Source organism: Dendrobates tinctorius, unplaced genomic scaffold, assembly GCF_039654945.1.
Source record: "Dendrobates tinctorius isolate UK_male_01 unplaced genomic scaffold, ASM3965494v1 ptg000044l, whole genome shotgun sequence".
Lineage (NCBI taxonomy): Eukaryota > Metazoa > Chordata > Amphibia > Anura > Dendrobatidae > Dendrobates > Dendrobates tinctorius.
Genome location: NW_027361712.1, coordinates 19,632,970 through 19,657,594, shown reverse-complemented (window position 1 = coordinate 19,657,594; position 24,625 = coordinate 19,632,970). Strand labels below are relative to the sequence as shown.

Below are 24,625 nucleotides of genomic sequence, written 5' to 3'. Positions count from 1 at the left end.
AGATTTTTCCGGATCACGGAGTGTAGCGGGGCCAGTATAATACCCAGGTAGGGGATTCCCTCGTCTTCCCATTTGAAAGGGTAAAGATGAGAAAGAGTGGCTCTGGTAGAGGCTGGCAAGAAGAGCGGAAAAATTAAGGACTTGGTAATATTAAGCTTGTAATACGAGACTTGAGCGAAGGAGGACAGGATCTCCATTACGTGTTGTAGGGACACCTCTACATTAGTGCAAGATAAAATCACGTCATCTGCATATAGACTGACCACATGATTTATACTCCCCACTCGAATCCCCGAGATCCGAGGGCATTCACGGATAGTCTGCGCCAGAGGCTCTATAGCAAGGGCATAGATGATAGGGGAGAGCGGACACCCCTGGCGTGTCCCATTGGTTAATTCAAAACTCCGAGATATAAATCCGGATGCCAGAACTTTGGCGTTAGGGTTAGAGTACAGCGCCATTATGGCATTAAGTATGGGGCCTTTGAAACCAAACTTGGCCAGAACAGATTTCAGATATCCCCAGTGCACCCTGTCGAACGCCTTCTCTGCGTCCAGGGACAGGAATACACTGGGGATTTTCCTCCCCTCAGCCACCGCAATCAGATCCAGCATACGTCTCGTCCCATCTTTCGCCTGCCTCCCCGCCACAAACCCCACTTGATCCGGGGAAATCAGTGATGGAAGAACTTTATGTATTCTAGCTGAGATTATTTTGGCGTACAATTTTAAGTCGCAGTTTAGGAGGGATATTGGCCTGAAGTTTCCCGGTGAAATAGGGGGTTTTCCTGGTTTTGGCAGGGTAGTTATAATGGCCTCTAGATTATTTGGTGAAATATCTGCTGTGGCTCGCCAAGAGGAGAAAAGTCTCAGGAGGAAAGGAGACAGGGTTTCAGTGAATTGCCTATAATAGGAGTTAGTGAGGCCGTCTGGGCCTGGAGCTGAATTTCTTTTGGCTGTGGTCACCGCCTGGCGAACCTCTTCCAGAGAAAAAGGGGAATTTAGTTGCTCCAGCTGTACTGCAGATAACCGAGGAAGATTAATATTGTTTAAGAAGGAATTAATTGCTGTTTGGGTAGGCTTTGGGGCAGTGGGGTCATTTTTAAGGTTGTAGAGAGACTGGTAAAAGTCAGCGAATGCGTTGGCTATTTCCGTTGGGTTGCGTATTGTGGCATTAGAACCCGTCACGTGGTATTCAATTTTATTTTGCATTTCTCGTTTTTTAACCCTCCTGGCTAGTAAGGCACCCGCCCTGTCACCCATCACATAGTACCGCTGTTTGAGGGATCTTAAGTTTTTCTCATAGTCTGCCATCAACACCTGGCGGAGCTGTGTTCTTAGTTTCCTGAGTTCGTCAGATGTCGACAAGTTTGGGGCAGATTTATTGTGGGCTTCCAAAAGTACTATGTGGGACAGTAGAGCTTTGTAAGTTGCCTGACGCCTCCTTTTCTCCCTAGTGGCAATTTTGATGAATGACCCCCTAATATAGGCCTTGTGTGCAGACCAAAGCGTTTCCTCTGTCACCTCCTTGTTATCATTAAAGTTAAAAAACTCTGCGAGGTCGGCCTGCAACTCCTCAGAGATTTGTCTACAGGCTAGGAGGGAGTCATTCATGCGCCACCGGGTAAAAACAGGCACGCGGTTTTGCTCCTGAACTGTCAGGTATATGGGGGCGTGGTCCGACCAAGCTATAAGTCCAATTTTTGAATCTGAGCAATCCATAATAAGTGAGCTATCAACCAGAAAGTAGTCCAATCTGCTGTAAGAGGTGAACCGAGGCGAGAAGAATGTGTAGTCCCTCTCATTTGCATGTTGGTATCTCCATATATCATGGAGATGCCTTTCTGAAATTATTGTGCTCATCTCCTTCCTCTTTACAGCAGTATTGGAGCAATCCAGAGTGCTGGACATTACCATGTTAAAATCCCCGCAGATTATTTGCTTACCCTCTTTAACGGATGAAAGCTTGGAAAGAAACCTCCGCAAAAAGCTGATCTGACCAGAGTTGGGGGCGTAAACGGTTGCAATAGTATACTTAGATCCATTTATGGAGCAATTAATAATGGCGTATCTACCGTCAGGGTCTAAATGTTGTGAATGTAGTGTGAACGCAACAGTATTTTTTACACAAATGAATACTCCAGCCTTTTTTTTTTTTTCCACAAGCCAGCAGTATGAAAGGAAATTTAGCATTATTTAACCTGTGCGAGTCCCCTTGGAGGAGATGAGACTCCTGACCACATATTACATCACATTTGGATTTAACCACTTCCCGCCAAAACATGGATCTCTTGGCTGGCGAGTTCAGACCCCTAACATTTATAGACATACAGTTCAGTACCATTGTACATGAAAAAAAAGTCTCTTGCCTAGAGCTGCAGGGGGAAAAGGAAGGTTAGGCAGGAAAGAGATAACACTAACAATATTGACATCACTAACATTACTGATGTAGGGAGCATCAGTCCACAAAGAAAAAAGCCCAAAAAAGGGGCCTGCGGTATGGTGGAAATTTACCGCCATGGGGGTTCAGGGTCCTGGTTGAACAGAACCAGCAGACCTTAAAAGTAGCAACTAAGTCTCAGCCGCGACTCAAACATATCACATAACTCACACGACGGACCAATCTTCATTCACTTTATCCTGTTGGGATGATCCTGTAGCTCTTGGAGATCTGGCCGGGAGATTTGCCAAGTTCCATGAGGAAAGGAGCTTTGCCAACTGCTGTGGGGAATGGCAGGCGTGGGTATTTCCTGCTCGGAAAAGCAGGATCTTTACAGGGAAACCCCATCTATAGGATATAGCTTCATCCCTGAGAACTTTGGTATAAGGAGCAAATTCCCTCCTTTTTGCCAGGGTTCCTGCAGACAGATCTGGAAAAATGGACAGGTGCCGGAATTGCTCAGACAGAGGGGGTCTCTTTCTCAGGGCTTGCAGCAGGGCTTCTTTGGTCTTGTAAAAGTGCAGGCGAGCTAAAGTGTCCCGAGGGACATCAGCACTGAGGGATTTAGGCTTAGGGACTCTGTGTATTCTGTCCACCAGGAAATCAGTTGCAGTCAGGTCTGGGAGCAGCTCCTGCAGCAAGGAGCCCAGAAAACTCTGCAGCCCCTTGTCTGGTATGGCCTCTGGAATTCCTGATTCTTATATTATTTTGGCGGGACCTGTCCTCTAAATCCAAGACCTTGGTATGGAGCTTTTGCACTTGTTCCTCCAGTGCTGCATTGGCATCAATGAGGCTATTGTGTGACTTTGTCAGCTCCCCCATTTTAGATTCAATATGTGCTGTACGGCTGCCTATGGCAGTGATATCTCCCCTCAGCTCAGCCACCATATCTTTCCAATCCTGCTGCAGTGATGAGCGGAGGGCACTGAGCAGTTTCTGCATTGTACCTTTGGTAAGCGGTATATCTGCAGCGTCTGTGTCCAAGTCTGGGCCTGCTGTGGATCCCCTCCTGGATGAGCGTGAGGAAGCAGTGGAGGATGCTGCTGCCATTTTCCCTCGCCCCGTGCTGGAGAAGAAGTCTGTAACTTTTGCCGGGGACGGCTTCTTCTGGGATTTTCCCCTTGGCATGCTACGATCCTGGATACCTCCGCAGCACTCCCCCCCCGTGTGCAGAGAGATTGGTGCCGCTGGCGAGCCGCAATGAGCCGATTAGGAGTCGAAGTGGCTGGAGCTCAGCAGCTAAGTGACCGGTGCCATTAGCAAGCAGGCCACGCCCCCAGAAAAAACTTTTTGACAAGTTAGTGATCAATGAGTGGAACAGGCTGCCACGAGAAGTGGTGCGTTCTCCTTCAATGGAAGTCTTCAAACAGAGGCTGGACAGACATCTGACTGGGATGATTTAGCGAATCCTGCTTTGAGCAGGGGGTTGGACCAGATGGCCCAGGAGGTCCCTTCCAACTCTACGATTCTATATTTTTTGATGTTATTTGTGAGGGGTTAGAATTTATTTTGAAACATATCGCTTTCCAGTTTATGGATAAATGGTACCTTCAAAGAACAGGTACTGCGATGGGGGCTCCGGTAGCATGTACATTTGCTAACCTTTTTTGGGCAGGTTTCGAAGAGAGATATGTTTATTCTGAAAAAAGAGTTTTTGAAACATATCAAATTATACATGCGATTTGTGGATGACGTGTTCATGGAGTGGGATGGAAGCAGGGAGGATTTCCAGGGATTTGTGGAGTTCTTCTATCTATACAACACCATGAACATGAAACTCACTTCCAATTTTGGAGGTTCATCCCTTGGGATTTTGGATGTTAAAATTCGAATCAATCAGGGTATGACTACGGAAGTTTACCGGAAGCCTGCCTCGATGAACTCCCTTTTACATTATAATAGCATGGAGTTTCTTAAGGGCCTTTTACACAGTGATATTGCTAAAGCGTCACCGATTTTGTGACGCAACAGCGATATCGGTAGCGATATCGCTATATGTGACACCTCCAACCCAGCTCCCCGCTATCGTTGATTGTGCGAGATCGTCCTGGTCCACTTCACGTCGTCGGCTTCCTGCTGGCGCCGACGAGCGACTCCATGGACGCGGGAGGAAGTCGTCACCAGAGCTGCCGTCTAACAGGTAAGTAACGACCACCGACCGCCGCTGCATCACTAGTGAGATCTGTCTGTTTGGCAGTTCACTAGCGACCATGTAGCGATGTACCAGCGATCCTGACCGGGTCGTATCGTTGTCGGGATCGCTGGTGCATCGCTAAATGTAACAGGACCTTAAGACTTAAGAGGGTCAATAATATTGTTAAAGGTTTTAGAAAACAATCTGCTGAGTTATATGACAGGTTTAGGGAAAGGGGGTATCCCAAACAATTCTTAGATACAGCCTTAGAAAAATCAGAGAATTTGGGGGATTTAACACTACAGTAAGAGAAAAAAGAAAAATTTCAGTGATAATTTGTATTTTGCTTCAAGTATGGTCCAATGGACAGACAGATTCGTACGACCATTAGGAAAACCTGGCATATCTTACGAGATTCAGACATTGCGGAAATGGACAATATGGGGCCATTGATTACTTGTAAGAGAAATACAAGCCTGCAAGATGTACTTGTTCATAATCGCATGAGCACTGATAAAAAAAGATTGGCTAGGGATGGGCACTCCTAAGGGTAATTTTAAATGTGGCCACTGTTCTTTTAGTCCTCAACACCTTGTAGGTCATTCTTTACAAATAGGTTCCATTCATCATGTTGTATGGGACTTCATTTCATGCAGGACCAATTATGTTGTTTATGCTTTATTTTGACCATGCAGGTTTTTTAATATTGGGAAAACTATTTGCCCTTTATTTATTAGATTTCGGGAACATGTGAATTCAATACGTACAGGTAAAGGAGTTCCACAAGTCATTAAACATATTAGAGAACAACATGAAGGGGATTCAGGTGTCCTACGTTTTGCAGGTTTGGAATGGGTTACTTTACCACCACAAGGGGGAGATTTACAGATTACTCCTGAGAAGAGAAGCCAGGTGGATGGAGTACATGCGCGTTAGAAGCTACATGCGTCAATGACAAAGTAGACATGTGTTTTTTGTGACGATTTTTTTTTTTCATGTTTTTTCTGTAAATTTCTTTGAAAAATTTATAAGCTCTGGTTTTGATGTTTTGTGTATCGATCATGCCATTGTAAATGTGAAATTGTATATAATCATTGTATTAGGTATTTTGGGAATTGTAAAGGTACTGTCACACTAAGCGATATCTAGCAATATCGCTATAACTTGTGACGTTATAGCGATATCGCTGTGTGTGATACTTACCAGCGACCGGCTCCCCCGCTGGTTATCGCTGATCGGGCGAGAACGTCCTGGACAGTTTCTCGTCGTCAGCTTCCTGTGGAGAGACGAGTGACGAGCATGGAGCCGGGCGGGAGGACGCAGGATCGCCTAGTGTGACAGGTAAGTAGCGACCCCCGTCCCCAGTGATGTCGCTGGTGAGATCTGCCTGTGTGGCAACTCACTAGCGACCACGTAGCGATGCACCAGCGATCCTGACAGCGTCATATCGCTGGTGCATCGCTAAGTGTGACAGTACCTTAAGGGAGGACAGAAAAAAAACTGAGGGAGGACCTTATTTGCCATAGGGTATTTGTTCTGCCTTGTCACTTCCCATTACCAACAGGACCCATAGAAGCGCAAGGGAGCGCGAAACGGCAGTCGTCCAACTTTTTCTTCCCGTTCTACCCCCCCGCTGAAGATGTTTTGTCACAATAAAGATTGGATTTTAGAAACAGTGAGTGCCACCTTTTTTCTCTTCAGTATATGGATTTATGCAATTGTTTATGTGGGTTGGCACCCGTGAATCCATAAGGGCGGTGTATTTGACAAGGTAATCACACATAGTGGAAGTGGATATTTGGGCTCAGGTGTTGCAACGGTGCAGGATTTTCTCCTCTACAGTATTGATTCCAAAATATGAAAAATAGTTTTGCTGACATTTGTCATGAAAGCCTAGTGGACAACTAGTTTGCATTACTTATGCAGTAAATGAGCGCATGATCTGCTTTCGTGGGTGACGTCTTTCCTCTTCTCCCCTTCTGGGCGTTTGCAAAAAGATAAGGGAGGATGATGTTTAGGATCACAGTGTGGAGCCATTTTGTTGGTGACAGCAAAGTGATATTGACTTGTGGAAAGTGTCACCAAGGACGGCCGGCAGCACAGATTGTTAGTTGGTGCTGCTAGCTTTATCATGCAATGGCATTAGATATGTGGAGTGAATCACATACTGCGATACAAAGAGTACAACACTCTCCGATTTGATACAAGGCCCAGTGTAGTGAATCACAAGATGGGATTTGATATAGGGCTCAGCAGAATATAGCACACAGGATGAAATTAGTTACCCAATATCTAATGGACAGTGACAAACTAAAGGGTAACAATGTTTACAACTTTTGACTTCCAGGCTCCATATCTCACCATCCACTACTGTTTCGCTCAGCTCATGAGACTACCATCATTTTATAGACGATAATACTGGCTATCTCATACATAAATTTGACTTGCAATTATTTAGTATTAGTTATGCAGATTCTTGTCAAGTCGCTGCATTGTTAATGTTTTGCGCGTAAAAATCTAAATTTTGTTAGCATTTTGTAAATCCACCTTTGGTTTTCAACACTGCCTGAATCCTTCTGCACATACTCTCAATCAGATTCAAGCATGTCTCGAAAAAAAATCTGATACCAGGTCTATTCTACCCCTTCCAAAAGTTGGTACATAATGGTCAACTCACTTATGTATAGTTTTGTTCTTTAACTCTACCCACAAATGTTCAATTGGTTCGAGGTCTGGGGACCATTCCAGCACCTCCACTTCATTATCACAGAACCATTTCTTCACCAATCGCAACATGTGCTTTGTGTTGTCACATGATCATCCTTCTCATACCCGTAGTACTCGAGTGTACGAAGTAATTAGTCTTGTAGGATACTCACATATAGCTCAGCATTGAGACCACCATTGATCCTGGTCAAGTATCCAACACCTTTGGCTGTGAAACAACCCCACATCATCAGGCTTCCTCCACTTCCCTTGTTTCTTCCAGACCTATCAAGAGTCTAGACTATTGACTTTAATCTCATCACTCCAAATCACATTTTCAATCACCTCCTGTCCACTTATTGTACTTTCTTGCAAACGTATGCAATATTGAAGTTAAGGCTTCACCTTTTTTCAGGCCACTATTCCAGACTTGTATAACATAAGGCACATGGACAGCTGTGATCTATTACAAAGCATAGGAGCCACCTCCACTGCCATGTTTGTCACACCAGACCTGATAGACCTTGTGATAAGCAGACTTAATGACTGATATTTTGCTTGGACAACCTTCATTTGGTATTTTTCCAACCATCATGGCACAGACATGATGCAGTTTGGCAATTTTCTTGACTAAGAGACTGCTACCGATCAGCTGGATGATGCAGTCTGTCTTTTCTTGTTAAATCTTCATGGCTACTTGCTTCAAACCAGTGTCCTTTCTCTTAGGAATCAACATAATACACTGAGCTATTAGGGAATGTGAGGAAAAATATGTTTCCACCACCAGGCGCAAAGCAGTAACAATGTAGTGACATGACAAGAATCTGCACCACTAGTCACATGCTAAATAGTTACAAGTCAAATTTATGTATAAGATAGCCAAGATGATTATTTATAAGATGATTGTAGTCTCCCTATCAAAGCTGTAATGAATGGTGAGGTATGGAGCCTGAAAGTCAGAAGTTCAAACTATTGATACACAGACAACCAAAAAGGTATGTAACGTGTGACCAAGCTCTGTCCACTTCTATAAGAACAGTGTAGTAATGCAAGTCCCTACTCCATCCACTTTTGAGGAAACTGTGGTGTAATATGATGGGTATTAGATACAACCTAGAGACCTATATCATGCATTAGATACACAACTATGAGACATATCACATGACAAGCATTAGATACACAGCATACATGATGTATATTAGTTACATGGTCTATAACATCAGTGTAAGCATCCTTCAGAACCTGCCATAGGGCTGAGGCACTGTTCACACACTGCGTTTTTTTCTTATGCTTTTCACACATGCAAAACCTACTCTTCATAGTTAGAAACTTGCTTAAAAAAAAAGCACATTTTGTTTAGGTTTTTGTAGCATTTTAGTTATGGTACATTTGTCTCTTGTGCATGTTGATAAATTTTGGTGCTTAAAGAAAAACAACTGATTCTACATCAGATTTTGGCACCAAAAACTGATACCTGCGTTTTCAGTGTTTCTTGAACTACCTGTTGCGTTCCATGGGTGGAAAAAGCTGCAAATATTGACATGCCGCATTTTGCAAAAAAGCAGGGTATTGCACAAAATACTGAGGACAAGAAAGTGTGTGTACATGAGATTTCAGAAGTCTCAGACTTTGCCGATACTGTAAAACACAGATGGAAATTTGCATAAAACACATGAAGACCACTGATAAAATAGTCTCCTATGCCCAGGGGCTGCTGCACTTGGTGTGTAAGGGTACCGTTACACCTAGCGATGCACCAGCAATATGACGCGGTCAGGATCGCTGGTGCATCGCTAGGTGGTTGCTAGGGAGCTGCCACACAGGCAGATCTCACCAGCGACATCGCTGGGGTCGGGGATCGCTACTTACCTGTCAGACGGGTCAATCCTGCGTCCTCCCCCCCGCGTCCACGCCTCGCTCGTCGGCGCCACAGGAAGCTGACGACGAGGAATGGTCCAGGAGCTTCTCACGCAATCAGCGTTAATCAGCGGGGGAGCCGGTCGGAAGTAAGTATCACATGCAGCGATATCGCTAGCCATATCGCTGCAACGTCACAAAATCGGTGACTTTATATTGCTAGCAATATCACAGTGTGTAACAGGGGCTTAAGGCTGTGTGCACACGCTGCGGATTTTGCTGCGGTTCCGCAGCGGTTTTGGCCGCTGCGGACCCGCAGCAGTTTTTGCTGCGGTGTACAGTACCACGATTCCCTATGGGAATCAAAAACCGCAGTGCAGACGGTGCGGAGTTTTCCGCACGGATTATCTGCGGTTTTCAATCCGCAGAAAGAATTGACATGTCAATTCTTTCTGCGGATTCTCCTGCGGTTTGCCATCTCCTCCATTGAGGAGATGAAAAACCGCAGGGCAAAACCGCAGAGCAATCCGCAGGTAAAACCGCAGGTCTTTTGACCTGCGGTTTCACCTGCGGATTTTACAAAATCCACGCGGATGAATCCGCACATAATCTGCAGCGTGTGCACACAGCCTAAGTGTTGTGCTCAGACACTTATACACATCAAACAGCAATCCCCAGTAGTTGAAGAAAAAAAAATAAAAATGATAAGTGTATTTAACAGTTTATACAACCCATTAATTAGAATAAAATCAATTAAAAATTGCACCACCTTTAAGCAACATGTGCACAAGACTTCAGGAATCACATTTACTTTGTTGGTAATAGGAACTCCTTCAGATTGTCAATAACACACAGAACAAGACACACGTGCACACACCCTTACTGCATCAATTTGGGTCTGTTAAGTTCATTGGCTTTCTTGGGTCTCAAACACGCTGCTTACTTTTTCATTGCAGTTTTAAATGTACAGCTGTCAATTATATCTTTTTGCTGAAGACCCTGTTGTAATGAATCAGAAAGATTCCTCAAAAATGCATATATTTTATGCTGTTCCTACCATCACCTCAGTATTTGCAGATATTTCTGCTGCACATACTGAACCCTTATAAGCAGGTGAAACAATGTGTTCCATCTGTGTGACAGACTGTACTGGCAAAGTCTTGGCTGCAAAACTAATTGGGACATTCTTGGAGCCACAGACCAGACACTGCTTTACTTTTAAAACTGATGCTTTTTTTTTTTTTAATTATGCCTCAATAAGACTATGGGTCAGTGTACTGGACAAGAGGAAAAAAAAAACAAAGCGATGAACATGCCACAGATGTGTGAATGAAGCCAAAAAGGGTACTGAGGCATTTAACACACTTATTCTGCATTTTGCTGCCTTTAGTCTGAATTCTAGCTAAACTTGACCAGTACTGTACAATTTTTTTTTTTTTTTTTAACAAGACAGTGGTGGTTCTTGATACTGAAAGTCCAATGTCACAATGTGCCAGCTCTACATAGAGAACAGACAGGAATTTGAAGACTGGAGGAAAAAAGCCTGTTTTTTAGTTTTACTTTAATAACCATTTAACACTTCATTCTCATCCATTACTGCAGCACATTGGAGGATTTTAAGTTTGCATTTTTGTCATTAGATGAGCCTTTTTCATACTACAGGTTTTTAAAATTCCAAAATTGTCAATGTTTAAAATTACAACTAGGGAAACTTTCACACAACCCAGAAGACTCAAAAGATTGAGAACTTTGTATCCAACACAACAGACCCAGCACTTGGTGCATTTATTTTGGAACAGAAGCCACTATGCAGATACTAAGTGGAGAATAAAGGAGGTCGTTGTCAGATTTGTCGTTACATCGTGGTTTGTTAGTAGTGATGAGTGCAAGTGCTTGTTACTAGTTTGCCTAGGGTGCTCGAGTGACATTTAGCATCCCTGCAGCCTTCACAGCTTTTAAGACAACCACAAAACATGCAGAGGATTGCCAGTGTGTCAATCCTTTGTGTTTTGTGGCTCTTTATCAGCCACAAACATGTCACAGGAACACTCGCAATACCCAAGCACCCTAGGCAAACTTGAGTAACAAGCACTTGTGCTCATCACTATGTTGTTACATAAAAGCGCAATCACACAAGCGTATAGTGACTATTTTATGGTCCATTAGGGCCTGTCTTCTGACCTTGACTAACAGGGCAACTGGCATATAAAACAGGTAGTTCTGGTCAGGAGACCCCAATCAGGACACAACTTGCAGTTGTAACAGGCCATACTGGATTTAACATTTTACTAACAGGCTATACTGGATTTAACATTTTACTAAACAGAACAGGCAATCCATTTTTCCATTTTTTTATTTTTCTCTTTTTCCCTGCCTGCCACTATATATAAAAAAAACTCAAAAAAACAAAAAACGAAACCATTCTAAAAACACAAAAGATGCCCAGAGCTTGCTTCTTCAACAGTTTGCAGGAATCTGAGCTAGAATAAAACTAAAGAAAAGGCTGATGTGAGGGGGCAGCTGAGTGTCCAGGAAGCAAGCTTCTCCCATAGAAAGAAACCTGTAAAGATAAAGACACGCAAAAAAAAAGAAAAAAAAAAAAAAAAAAAGAAAACAGCAGGATGTTTAGCAGACATCACCCTCCCTCCCCATATCTAAAGTTACACTGGGAACCATTCAACATTACATTATAACCCTTTATCTCCCCCAACATGGAACAATCAGACCCCAAGTAACCCAGGGACAAATCATACACTCACACTTAAGGACTGTAATCACCTATATTCCCCAAAATAGATTAAGATTCAGGAACCTGGACTATCAAACCCAACTTGACACGGTGTTTGAAGCCTGTACATGAGGGCAGGGGATAAAATGAGAAAAGGATGGCCCACAGAGGAGCTCATGTTATCAATTCTCTTAAAATGCATTCCAGTCTTCTTTTTTTTCATTTTTTTTGTGTTTTTTGCCTTTCAGGTCTTCCTAAAGATATATTTTTTTTTAGTAAGGAGAATACCATGATGTCACTCGAGCCCGTCCCCTGAAAAAGATAAGCATAGGGTAAGCAAGAGACATAATATACACTCTACTCCCAACCGACAGTCACCATTACTTCAGTCCTTCCCCAGACCTGTACGCGCGTCCTCTGGGCCTTGCTGTGTAGCCGCTGTAGAACCTGGAACGGGAGCTATAGGAAGATGCTCTTGCCCTGTATCTTGCCCGTGGATACCCTCTGTCCGTTGTACTTATACCAGGTCTGTTAGTCCTTTTGGGAACCACCTGAAAGACAGATCAATTAGAAAATTCAGGGCTATAGTTTCATGCTTATTCTAGGTTTCACAGGAGTTCAATATAGAAAGGTTCTTTGTCTCAGATCTACATGTTACTTCCTTTGATACAGATTTCTTGCAGTTTACCAAGCATCATCTCTTAAGTGTAGACCACCACTATAAACAAGCACTACATAATTGGAGGGTGCAGTTATAGAAAATAAAAAGTTTTATTATTTTCTGCACCTCATATGCAGTGAACTTCCTGGCATTGCAATCTCCTGCTTTCTCCTCTTTAGCTGATCACTTGATGCTCCACTGATGCAACTTGCAATTTGAAGCAGTACATACAAATTCTCAATGAAGGCTAGGAATCAAGTTGGATGCTAGAGTCAGTATCTGTACCATTTTATCTGCTAGGATGACACATTATGTTTCCCTTCTATGTTTTTTTTTTTTTTTCTTTTTATTACCAGCTTACAGTCAGGAGGAACAATTGTGATATCCTACATTATAACATTATCTGTAGAATAATAATCAGTTGTGATGTTTCTCCCCTTTGCCATGGTCTAATAGGACTAAAAAGGCAGCTTTGCAGGCCATAGATAGGCCCAAACTGCCATGAACACATCAGCTTCCTGGCGACCGGGTTGGGCTTCCGCCAACCACTGAAATGCAGCTGTCAATAGCTACAGTAGCATTTAAGTGGTTAAACCGTGTTCTCACCAGTTCCCACAGTTTCAGTGGGTCAAGCAATTACATCTGATCACATTGGGTACTGCCTGTTTACCAAGGTATTAGCATGCCAAATAGTGTCATGAACCAAGTGTTCAAAACTCACAAAGTTATATTTATAAAGCACCATTGGTTCCATGGTGCTGTACATGAGAAGGTGTTACATACAACTTACAGATATCACTTACAGTAAACAAACAGACTGATTTAGAGGGGAGAAAGGACCCTGCCCTTTTGGGCTTACATGCTACAGGATGGTGGGGAAGGAGACAGTAGGTTGGGGGGTTGCAGCAGCTCCAGTGATGGTGAGGCAGTAGCTTCAGTAGTGGTGAGGAGGTAGCGGGGATCATTGCAGGCTGTAGGCTTTCCTGAAGAGATGGTTTTCAGGTTCCGTCTGAAGGATCCGAGTGTGGTTAATAGTCGGACGTGTTGGGGCAGGGAATTCCAGAGGATGGGGGCTATTTGGGAGAAGTCTGAGGCGGTTGGGTGAAGAGTGAATAAGTGTGGAGAGAAGGAGGTCTTGGGAGGACCAGAGATTACGTGGGGGAAGGTATCAGGAGATTAGTTCAGAGTTGTATGGAGGAGACAGGTTATAGTTGGTCTTGTGGGTCAGTATTCATAATTTGAAAAGCTGAGGGAATGGGAGCCAGTGAAAAGATTTGCAGAGGTGAGAAGCAGAGGAGTAGGGAGCAGAAATTAGTCAGGCGGCAGAGTGGAGGATGGACTGGAGAGGTGCGAGGGTGTTAGCAGGGAGACCACAGAAAAGGATGTTGCAATAGTCAAGGCAGGAGATGAGGGCATGCACAAGCATTTTAGTAGATTGAGGGTTGAGGAAGGGATGGATTCTGGAAATATTTGAGCTGAAGGCGACAGGAGGTGGAGAGAGCTTGGATGTGCAGTTTGAAGGACAGGGCAGAGGCAAGGGTTAGTCCGAGGCAGCAGACCTCTGGTACCGGGAAAAGCGTGATGTTGTCAATTGTTATAGAAAGGTCAGGTAAGGAAGATCTGTGAGATGGGGGAAAGATGATCAGTTCAGATTAGTCCACATTGAGTTTGAGGAAGCGAGAGGAGAAGGAGGATATGGCTGATAGACACTCTGGGATTCTGGAGAGCAGAGAGGTGATGTCTGGGCCAGAGAGGTAGACCTGAGTATCATCAGCATAAAGGTGGTACTGGAATCCATGGAACTTTATGAGTTGCCCCAGACCAAGTGTATAGATTGAGAAGCGTAGGGGTCCTAGAATAGAGCCTTGGGGGACTTCAACAGAGAGTGGGATGAGGAGGTAGTGTGGGAGTGGGAGACACTGAATGTGCGGTTGGAAAGGTATGATGAGATCTAGGATAGGGCAAGGTCTTTGATGCCAAAGGAGGAGAGGATCTGTAGTAGGAGGCAGTGGTCAACTGTGTCGAAAGCAGAGGACAGGTCTAGAAGGAGGAGTATAGAGTATTGTCCGTTAGCTTTGGCTGTATGTAGGTCGTTGGTAATTTTGGTCAGGGCCGTCTCCGTGGAATGATGAGGGCGGAAGCCAGATTGTAGATTGTCAAAGAGCAAGTTAGAGGAGAGGTGGGAGGAAAGTTCAGCATGGACATGCTGCTCCAGTTTAGAAGCAGCAATATTGGGCGATAGCTGGACATGGCTGTTGGATCGAGGATTGGCTTTTTAAGGAAAGGCGTGATTGTGGCATGTTTGAAAGCAGAAGGGAAGGTACCAGAAGTTAGTGATAGATTGAAGAGGTGGGTTAGGATGGGATAAGAGTGGTGGTGGGATGGGGTCAAGTGCACAAGTGATGAGGTGTGATTTGGAGAGAAGATGAGCAAGCTCCCCTTCAGTGATGTTAGATGAGGTTATGGGGTTTCGGCATTGGTCTGGTATACAAAGGGGTTGTGGTGGTTGGGCAATAAAGACTTGCCATGTTTGGTCTCTCTTGTTTTTGAAGTGTGCAGCAAAGTCCTCAGCAGAGATTAGGGAAGTCAGAATGGGCAGTGGTGGTCAGAGGAGGGAGTTAAAAGTATTGAACAACTGTTTGAGGTTGTGGGATAAAGAAGATACAAGGGATGTAAAGAAGGCCTGTTTAGCAGAGGTGAGCTGATTTGAATGCAAGTGTTGCTTGTTTGAGTTCAGTGAAGTCGACTTGCAAATGCGTTATCTTCCAGCGCTGTTCTGCAATTCTGGATGCTTGCCAAAGCTTTAGTGGTGTTATTGTGCCAGGGTTGTCTATTGATTTGTCACACTCTGTTATGCATGACAGGGGCGACAGTCGATGGCTGATGCAAGAGTGGCATTGTAGAAACTAGTGGCAGTGTCAGTGTCGTGGAGTGAGGATACAGAGGACAGTGGTAGAATAGAGTAAGAGTGTGCAAGTGTCTAGATGTGAGGTTTCTGCAGGGCTGCGCATGCTGCTGGACATGGGTGACAGGTGAGGAGGACAGGGATGAGTGTGAGTAGATAGTGGTCAGATAGAGGGAGAGGGGAGGCGGTGAAGTTAGAAAGAGCAGAGGTGGGTGAAGACCAGGTCTAGTGTATGTCCGTCTGTGTGGGTGGCTGAGAACCAGTAAGTCCAAAAGATGAAGGGACAGGAGTTTGGAGGCTGCCGACTGGTGGGTGTCAACGGGGATGTTGAAGTCACCCATGATGATGGTGGGAATGTCAGAAGAGAGAAAGTGAAGGAGTCAGGTAGAGAATTGGTCAATTAAGGCAGTGGTCAGGCCCAGAGGTCTGTATATGATGGCCACTTGGAGGGAGAATAGATGCAGACTGAGTGGGCTTCAAAAGAGTGGAGGACAAGGGAGCGAAGAGGTGGGATTGGGTTGAAGGTGCAGTTAGAAGGAAAAGGCCCACTCCTCCGCCATGTCTGTTGCCAGGGCGAGGAGTGTGGTTGAAGCGGAGGCTGCCGTAACATAGCGCAGTGAGTGGAGGCAGTGTCGGAGGGTATCAACCATGTTTCGGTGAGGCCAATGGAAAGGTTACGAGAGATAAAGAGGTCGTGAATCACATGGAGTTTATTGCAGACAGAGCAAGCATTCCAGAGTGATCCAGAGAGTGGGAGCAGGGTGGTGGTTGTCAGGGGCATGGATTTGAGGTGGGAAAGATTTCTGGTGTTTGTGTTGGTTTGGGAATGATAGAAGGGGATAGTAATGGGAGGTATGAGCTGTGGGGGTCCAGGGTTGGGAGATATGTCACCAGCAGTGAGGAGAAGCAGAGAGGGAGAGCATGTGGGAGGAGAGTGGGCAGCTTGTTTTGTATTTTATTAGGAGAGATCTATATTCACAAAAAAAAAAAAAAAAAAACTATAAAAAAGTCACTATCAAGTAACACCATGCCCACAATAAGTGTTAACTATTTAATCCTGCACCCAGAAGAAATTAGACTTCTTGTTGCAAAAACCACATCAAAGGTAATTTACCAGGAGGAATGACGACCAAGGATAATGGCACCCAAAAAATACTTCTTTAACAACCCAGCAATTTAGCCTCAAGAAATGTAGCCACTAGTATACTTTATTTGTAGTTCCATATGAAAACCAGTGTTCTTGACCAGAAGACCATCTACCCCCTTCAAACTGACCAGATGGTGATTTGGAAACAGAAAATGAAGTGAATTTATGAAACCAATGATAATGCAATCGGAATATGCTTACCTTTATTTGTCGACCTCTGAACAAAGACTCATCTAATGCCATGGATGTCCGAACAGATTCTTTATCAGAGAACTCAATGTAGGCAAACCTGCAGAAACAGTTAATTGAAATCCAGTACCCATTTAAACACCTAATTAAAGAAGAGTCCGACGCATCAGTAGACCCTTTGCCCCATTCCAAAATAGTGGAACCATCTTAATTACAAGTAGTAGACAAGGTGAAATACTTGGGAATAAGTGTCAATACCAAGCCTAGAGAATATGGAACTTTACACAGACATTTTAGATAAATTTGTAACTAAGTTCAGTGCATGGTCTCAACTCCCACTATCAATTATAGGAAGAGGAAATCTTTAACATGATCCTTATGCCACAATTGTTATATGTGCTACATAACACTGCTTGTTGAGTCCCCACCACCCCATATTTTGTAAAGTACAAACCATGATCAGGGAATTAATGGCATAAACATGCTCAAATAAAACGACAAACTCTCCAATGTAATAAGGATGAGGAGAGACTGGTCATTCCTGACCCATGGCTGTTTACAAGTCTTGCATCTCATTAGACACAGCCTCCATCTATGGGGGAACTACAACAAAATTATAATCTGGAAAGCAGGAGTCTACCATAAATGTAACCATTTGCAACTTTGCTACAATATGGAGCCCTTGGTTGGATATTCCAGGGCTGCCCACAAATCCATTTAGAGACAGAATATTTGCAATGCTATACCTTAGGCTATGTGCCCACGTAGCGTTTTAAAACGCACAGTGAAAACCGGACTCCTTCCCAGAAATCACGCGTTTTTTCCTGTGCGATTTTCTCAAGCACTTTCCAAGCGATTTGAAGCATCGCTTGGAAAGTGATTGACAGGTTGGTCACACTCGTCAAACATAGTGTTTGACAAGTGTGAGCAGCTTTTTACTATTGAGGCCGCCTATGCGGCATCAATAGTAAAAGCTAGAATGTTAAAAATTATAAAAAATTAAAAAAAAAATAAAAAAATAAAATCGGGGTATATTTACCTTCCGACATCCCGCGCTGCCATCCCGGGCCTCAGCGTTCCCAGCAATGCCTTGCGAGACCTGTGATGACGGTCTCTCGTTACTATAGCGATCTGGCGAGACTACGTCATCACAGGACCTTGCCGCAAGGCATTACTGGGAACGCTGAGGCTCGGGATGGCAGCGCGGGACGTCGGAAGGTAAATATACCCCGATTTTTTTTTTTTTTTTTTTTTAACAGGGGTATGGTACCCAGGGCCTGGAGGACAGTTTCCTCTCCTCCACACCGTGGGTACCAACTGCACATGAGACGCTTAACTTCCCGCATGGTGGGCATAGCCACATGCGGGAAGTAAGCGGTTCTCATGCATTCCTATGGGTGCGGAATCGCGGTAATTCTTTGCGATTCCGCACAAAAGAATGATCATGCTGCGATTTTTTCCATGATGCGATTCCACCGCGGAAAAAAGCGCAGAATTAGCACAGCATGTGCTGAATGCCATAGGAATGCATGGGGTGCGTTCTGTACACGATTTTTAAACGTTTTCGCAGCGATTTTGCGCCGAAAATCACGGCAAAAACGCTTAAAAATCGCATCGTGGGCACACAGCCTTAATTGCTAGTCCTCTTTTTATTCCCCCTCCTACGAATGTTATACTCAGTTATTCTAGAACTGTTCTGAAAATGAAAGTGGTCATCTGTGGAATGCTGGGCTTTGGGGTTAGGGAACTGAAGTGAGAGACTTTGTTTTAAACTATGGATTTATTATGACATTCGTCATCAGTTATTTGAATGATGGAATCTGGAGGTTAAAAAATGATTTTTTATTAAAAAGTACATGATGCTAAGGCTATGTGCACACGCTGCGGCTTTTGCTGCAGATCTGCAGCAGTTCTGCAGACAGTGTATAGTAGTTGTTAGTCTATGGGATTTACAATCCGCATCACATGCTGCAGATTTTTAACTGCATAAAAGCTGCGGTTTTGATTCCGCAGAAAGAAATGACATGTCATTTCTTTTCTGCGAATTCTGCTGTGGTTTACCATCGCCTCCATTGTAGAGGTGATAAACCGCAGGTTATTTTACCTGCGGTTCCAAAGATAAAAATCCGCAGACCAATCCGCAGCGTGTGCACATAGCCTAAGTGTAAAAACCCTCAGCAGCGATACCTGCAAACACAGGAAGTGACAGCAAAGCGACTAAAAGAATTTTGTGAAATGTGTGGAATACAAGGAGGAGTAAGTGGAATATTTAAGGGTGTCTCCACGGTCCAGAATCGGCAGCACTTTAGAGGCAGGCCATGCCCGCTCTGCCGGCTTTGTACATATGGCGATTCCGCATGTGTTCATTGAACAGATGCGGAATGACCGCATCCTATACATAGAACAGTGCTATTTATCTTGTGGGGATTGAGCGTCTCTGCAAGATAGACATGCTGCGGTCTAGAAAAATGTGCCGCATGTGCATATACGTGGGTCGGCCACCTGCGTCTTTGAAAGCATAGTGGAGATGGGATTTCATAAAATCCCCTCCACTATGCTGTAACATCTGGCCACTGTGGCTGTAAGCAGCATCCAATCCACAGCAAATACTGAACGTGGCAAGATACCCTAATTGTTGTTACATTTGCAGCTTGTGTCCAACTCCTAAAACCCTTACGTATCTGATAGCACCCATATAATTGCTTCATGCAGACTAAGCTGCAATAGTCAAGCATGAAAAAAGGATTGAAACTGCCATCCTTTTAACACAATATATTATGTACGCCAGATACTGTTCTCAGACCCAAATTAACATTGTTGATTGATATTGTCAGTCAGTACTTTTTAAAAAGAAACTTTTGCAATTGATGGCCTATTAATTTTCAACTGGTCTTGAGACATTAGTAGTACTTTACATCTCGCTGTCTAGGAGGCTGACCACTGCTGTCTAGTATGCAACACTGAAGTTGGCCAGGATTAGGAAGGAACCAGTCTTCTGGGCCAGTAGCAACAGTGCTTACAATCTCAGTAGTAAGGAGCTTATGAGAACTGCATGTGTTCTTCAGTGTATCAGTGGTGGTTGGTCTCCAAGGGAACGAGCTAGAAACCAGAAAATTAGTGTCAAGAACACATGAAAATTTCAAGATGAAAATTTGAATCCTTAAGATGTAAATTGCTAGTAAATAAATACTAGCAGTATCCAACAATACCCATTTATGAAGTTGGGAATGTTTACAAATGTATAAGATTGACATGGATTGCTTGATATAAAGTGAGATCTGGAATTTCATACAAAACCTGCAAAATATACCAGGACTTGCTGTCAATAAGGGTGTTCGGTCAAAATCGATAAGTCTGCACTCACATACTATGCACTGGGAGGATTCGCTGGTTTCCAAGCCGGGACTAGAGGGTATATCGAGTTATGCATACTCCCAGCAAGAGGCCATCCAGTGGAAACAGCCTCGCTCTTTACACTTGTATGGTGTAAGGCCACGCCCTCTAGTCAGCCACACCCATTGGACAGCCTTATCACTAGTTGGGGTGCAGCCTCACTCAATTCAAGTGTATGGGGCGAGGCCACATCCACAGGACAGGCTCTGGTTGGGAGTATGTATAACACATGTACCCCTCTGGTCCCGGCTCAGAAACCAGTGATTCCCCCCCAGCACACAGTGCATGTGTTGGGGGGATTCTTAAGTCTGCAGATTTATCGCTTATAAAGAAGGGGGGGGGAGTGGAAAACCACTAATGAACGACTATAGATCCGATATAAAAATATATATATCTTTATTAGGACACAAACAGATCCCAGACAAAAAAAGTGCTCGATAGTGCATTAAAATGATCCACGTACCATGGGAAACATAGCAGACCTCCCTAAGAGACTTAAATAATATAGTCCAAAAGGACACTGAAATCTCCCCACATAGATAGGCATACAAGATTAACATTATATCATAACATCTTGAATGTTCATTTACAGACCTACCAGCCCTACTCACATTATTGCTCTTCCCTAAGACTAATAGTCAGAGAACCGCTAAAATAATAAAGGGAAGATGTCACTATATATCTGCCCCACCAAATGGTTAGACAAATGCCTCAGTGGTTGGTGCACACTATCAAGCAGAAACGCATATAGCGGAAAAGCGGTAATAATTACCAGCACCGGGCGGTAGAGAGGAGTCCCAGGGGGGTCTGCGCGTGTGCCCACTGACGAAATCTGCACACCCAAAAAACTACGTGTGCACATAGCCTAAAGTTTCTGCAGGTTTCTGTAGGTCAGGATTGTTCACACCTAGATATGGTGACTACTGACTAGCAGGAATTATAGAAAATCAAAGATTTTATTAATGTTAAAAAAAACAAAAAAAAACAAAAAAAAAAAAAAAAAAAGACATGACAACCACCAACAAGGACAAAAAACCTAGATGGTGGCCAGAAGAAACCTGGGATGGACATGGACCACAACATACTCAGTGAATGCTAGGCAAGTAGTTTCTGAATAAATGAGTAAATGTTGCACAATACCCTGTGGATCATAATACATAAGATTTGAAAGGGTGAGGTGGCAATGCCTCATCTAACTTGTCATACAAGCATTGATGTGAGTAAGGCCGGTTTCACATTAGCGCATTTTATGCGCACGCACGGCCGGGGGTAGCTCCGCCCCCGATCCGGCTCTCTGCCCGGCGTGCCCGCCCCTTCCTTGTAGCGCCGCCTCCTAGCGGACAGCGGCGCCTGCGATCGGCGCACCCTATCTTTAGCATAGGGTGCGCCGATCGTGCGCAGGCCGTGCGCTAGTTGCGCTTTGACCTGCGCTGCGCACTTTTGACGGTGCGCCGTGCGCGCCAAAATCAAACTTTTCGGATTTTGGCGCGCACGGCGCACCGTCAAAAGTGCTCAGCGCAGGTCAAAGCGCAACTAGCGCACGGCCTGCGCACGATCGGCGCACCCTATGCTAAAGATAGGGTGCGCCGATCGCAGGCGCCGCTGTCCGCTAGGAGGCGGCGCTACAAGGAAGGGGCGGGCACGCCGGGCAGAGAGCCGGCTCGGGGGCGGAGCTACCCCCTGCCGTGCGCGCGCTGAAAATGCGCTAATGTGAAACCGGCCTAACTTAAATGAAAAGCCCAAAGCAAATAGTGCTCACCCATATAGTGGTAAATGTGTGTGTGTGTGTGTGTGTCCCAAAGTGTGTTTTGGGGTAGCTTTTTAACAGAGTAACCATACATGTACAGCTGTCCTTAAATATCATTACTAATTGGGTCACGCTGCCTTTTCCCCAGAAGCAAATCGCCACATCTCAGCAACTTCCCAGACCCGCACATCATGGAGAAATCTAATGATGTCACGGACATGCGCATGTGGGTGGTTTGAGGCCGTGGGGCTGTGGCGTCCCATCAGGTGCAGTTTCATGTACATGGGAGTTTACAACATCTGATCGGTCCAAATCGAATATTATGTGGGGACAAATTGATCATCTTAAAATATACATGTTCCCAGCCACATTAAGACTTTAAATTCTGTGAATTTATTTCTATTGATATTCTCTGCTGCTCACAGCCTGCGACTCCACACAAATGGACTTCAGAGCTAGAGATTCATCCTGGTTCTCATAAATTAATGATGTTTTCAAGGACAATCCCTAGCCTGGCTTTTAAATGCAATGCTAGAGAATATCAGGATTTGATACTGAAACTAAAATCACTGCTCCAAATGAGGACATGGTGGAATAAAGGTTTCTTGGAAAAATACCTAGGGGCTTACGGGTGCTAGTGTTTATTTCCTTTGAGGTTGACTCACCATGAATCATTAGTGGATGTGAGGAATTAGCTAACAATTGCACCAAGGGCTTCATGGAGCTTCTCAAACTCCTAAAGCCAGGTTCACATAGCATTAACCAGCCCCATCAACGCATAGCGTTAATGGGCTGTGTTAACACTATAGCATAACGCAATATGCGTTATGCTATGACCGCTAGCACAGATGAATCAGCTCTAGCTGTGACGGAGCCTCAGACGCTGCAGGCTGCGTCCGAGTCTGTCAGTGCTTAACGGCACATCGCGAACGTGTGCCGCTTTACAGAATACGTTGCGATGCGCTAGTTAATGGGAGGCTATGGCAGCATTAATATTAATGATGGCTCCATAAGACGCTCCATAGAATATGCCCCATATGCTGCTCCATAAAGGTTGATGGCCCCATAAGATGCTCTGTAGAATATGCCCCAGATGCTGCTGCTGCGATTAAAAGAAAAAAATTTCATGCTCACCTCTCGTCGCTGGGGCCAGATGTATATTGCTGCTGGCACAGGCCCACAGCACTTGTGATATTCACCTGTCCCCGTTCCACCACCACAAGCCGCTCTGTCTTTCGGGTCTCTGCAGTGACTGTTCAGAGGGCGCCATGAAGTGTTTAGTGCACGCCCTCTGACCCGAGTGTCACAGCCCAAGGACGCAGAAGACAGCACAGAGCGGCGGTGAAACAGGGGAAGGGGGGGCAGCATTCACATCCTCATGAAGGTCTTCGCTAAAGTGGCTGCTGTCCAGCGCATGCCATGACACCAGATGGGACCTCACAGCCAGAGCCTCAAACCACCCAGATGTGCATGTCTGATGTCATTAGGAGCTTTCTCCATGATGTGCAGGTCTGGGGAGTTACAGAGATGTGATAATCCACTTCTTGGGGAAAAGGCAGAAATCACACGCACCATGACAACACAACCCAATTACTGATTAGATTTAAAGCCAGCTTTACATATATGGTTTCTCCCAGTGAAAAAAGGTACCACAAAACATGCGTCGGGAATCTGCCATCCCCGGGGGCCGACATCTATTGCAATATGGGTGAGCACTCTTTACTTTGAGCTTTCATTTAAGTTACTCGTATCAATTCTTCCATGACAAGATAGATAAGGCATTGCCACCTCACCCTTTCACATCTTATGTATTATGATCTACCAGGGCTGTGGAGTCGGAGTCGTGGAGTCGGTATAAAATGGACCGACTCCTAAAATATATAATAAATTGGGTACAGTAATTCAATGCAGGATGTGCTGAATATTTTTTCATAGGAGTTTGGGAAAGTTATGAAATGTCCTATAAATGGCTGTTCTATTCCTGATCTAAGGCTACATTCACACAGCGTTTTTCCTGTGTTTTTTGAGGATACGTTTTTCAGCTGCAAAAGCTGATCTTTTTAAAAAACTGCATCACCTGAAAGGTTTTTGAGCTCATAGATAATGTTTTCAATAGCAAAAGCAGATTAGAAATCTGCTCTATCCATTTATCCATATCTGTCTATCCATATCGTATCTGTACCAAAAAGAATGAAAACCGGGTAGTACACCAATATATATTCTGTTCTATCTAAATATCTTGATTATTGGATCATAAAAATGATTAAATGTCTGAGGTTCACATTGTACTACAATAAATTTTTCATTTAAATATAAGCAATATGTGTGGGAGTCGGAGAGTCGGAGTCGGTGTAAGGGAAATTGAGGAGTCGGAGTCGCAGGTTTGGCTTACCGACTCCACAGCCCTGTGATCTACAGTGTTTTGTGCAACATTTACTCATTTATTCAGAGATTACTTACTAGCATACACCAAGTACATTGTGGTCCATGTCCATCCCAGGCTTCTTCTGGCCAACATCTAGGTTTTTTGTCCTTGTTTATCGAGTCATATGCATGTCTTTTTTGAACATAATAAAATTGATCATTTTCTATAATGGTGTCTAGTACTCTGATATATATATATATATATATATATATATATATATAGTGGGAGTTTACAACTGATCTGTCCAAATCAAATATGTGGGGGGCACACTGAATCTTAAAATATACATGTTCC

The 24,625-nt window shown here is 44.2% G+C and overlaps 1 protein-coding gene across 1 annotated transcript in view; it reads right to left on the bottom strand.

Annotated features, from left to right (window-relative positions):
- Positions 1–10,680: 10,680 nt before the first annotated feature.
- LOC141089100 (polyadenylate-binding protein 2) overlaps positions 10,681–24,625 on the bottom strand; it is a 50,807-nt gene continuing 36,862 nt past the window's right edge. Inside the window, exons 5-7 of the mRNA XM_073575388.1 lie at positions 16,779–16,866; positions 12,267–12,415; positions 10,681–12,176 (exon numbers count right to left, since the gene is read on the bottom strand). Coding sequence (XP_073431489.1) covers positions 12,137–12,176; positions 12,267–12,415; positions 16,779–16,866 — 277 coding nt within the window. The 3' untranslated portion in view covers positions 10,681–12,136. The remainder of the gene's footprint in view (positions 12,177–12,266; positions 12,416–16,778; positions 16,867–24,625) is intronic.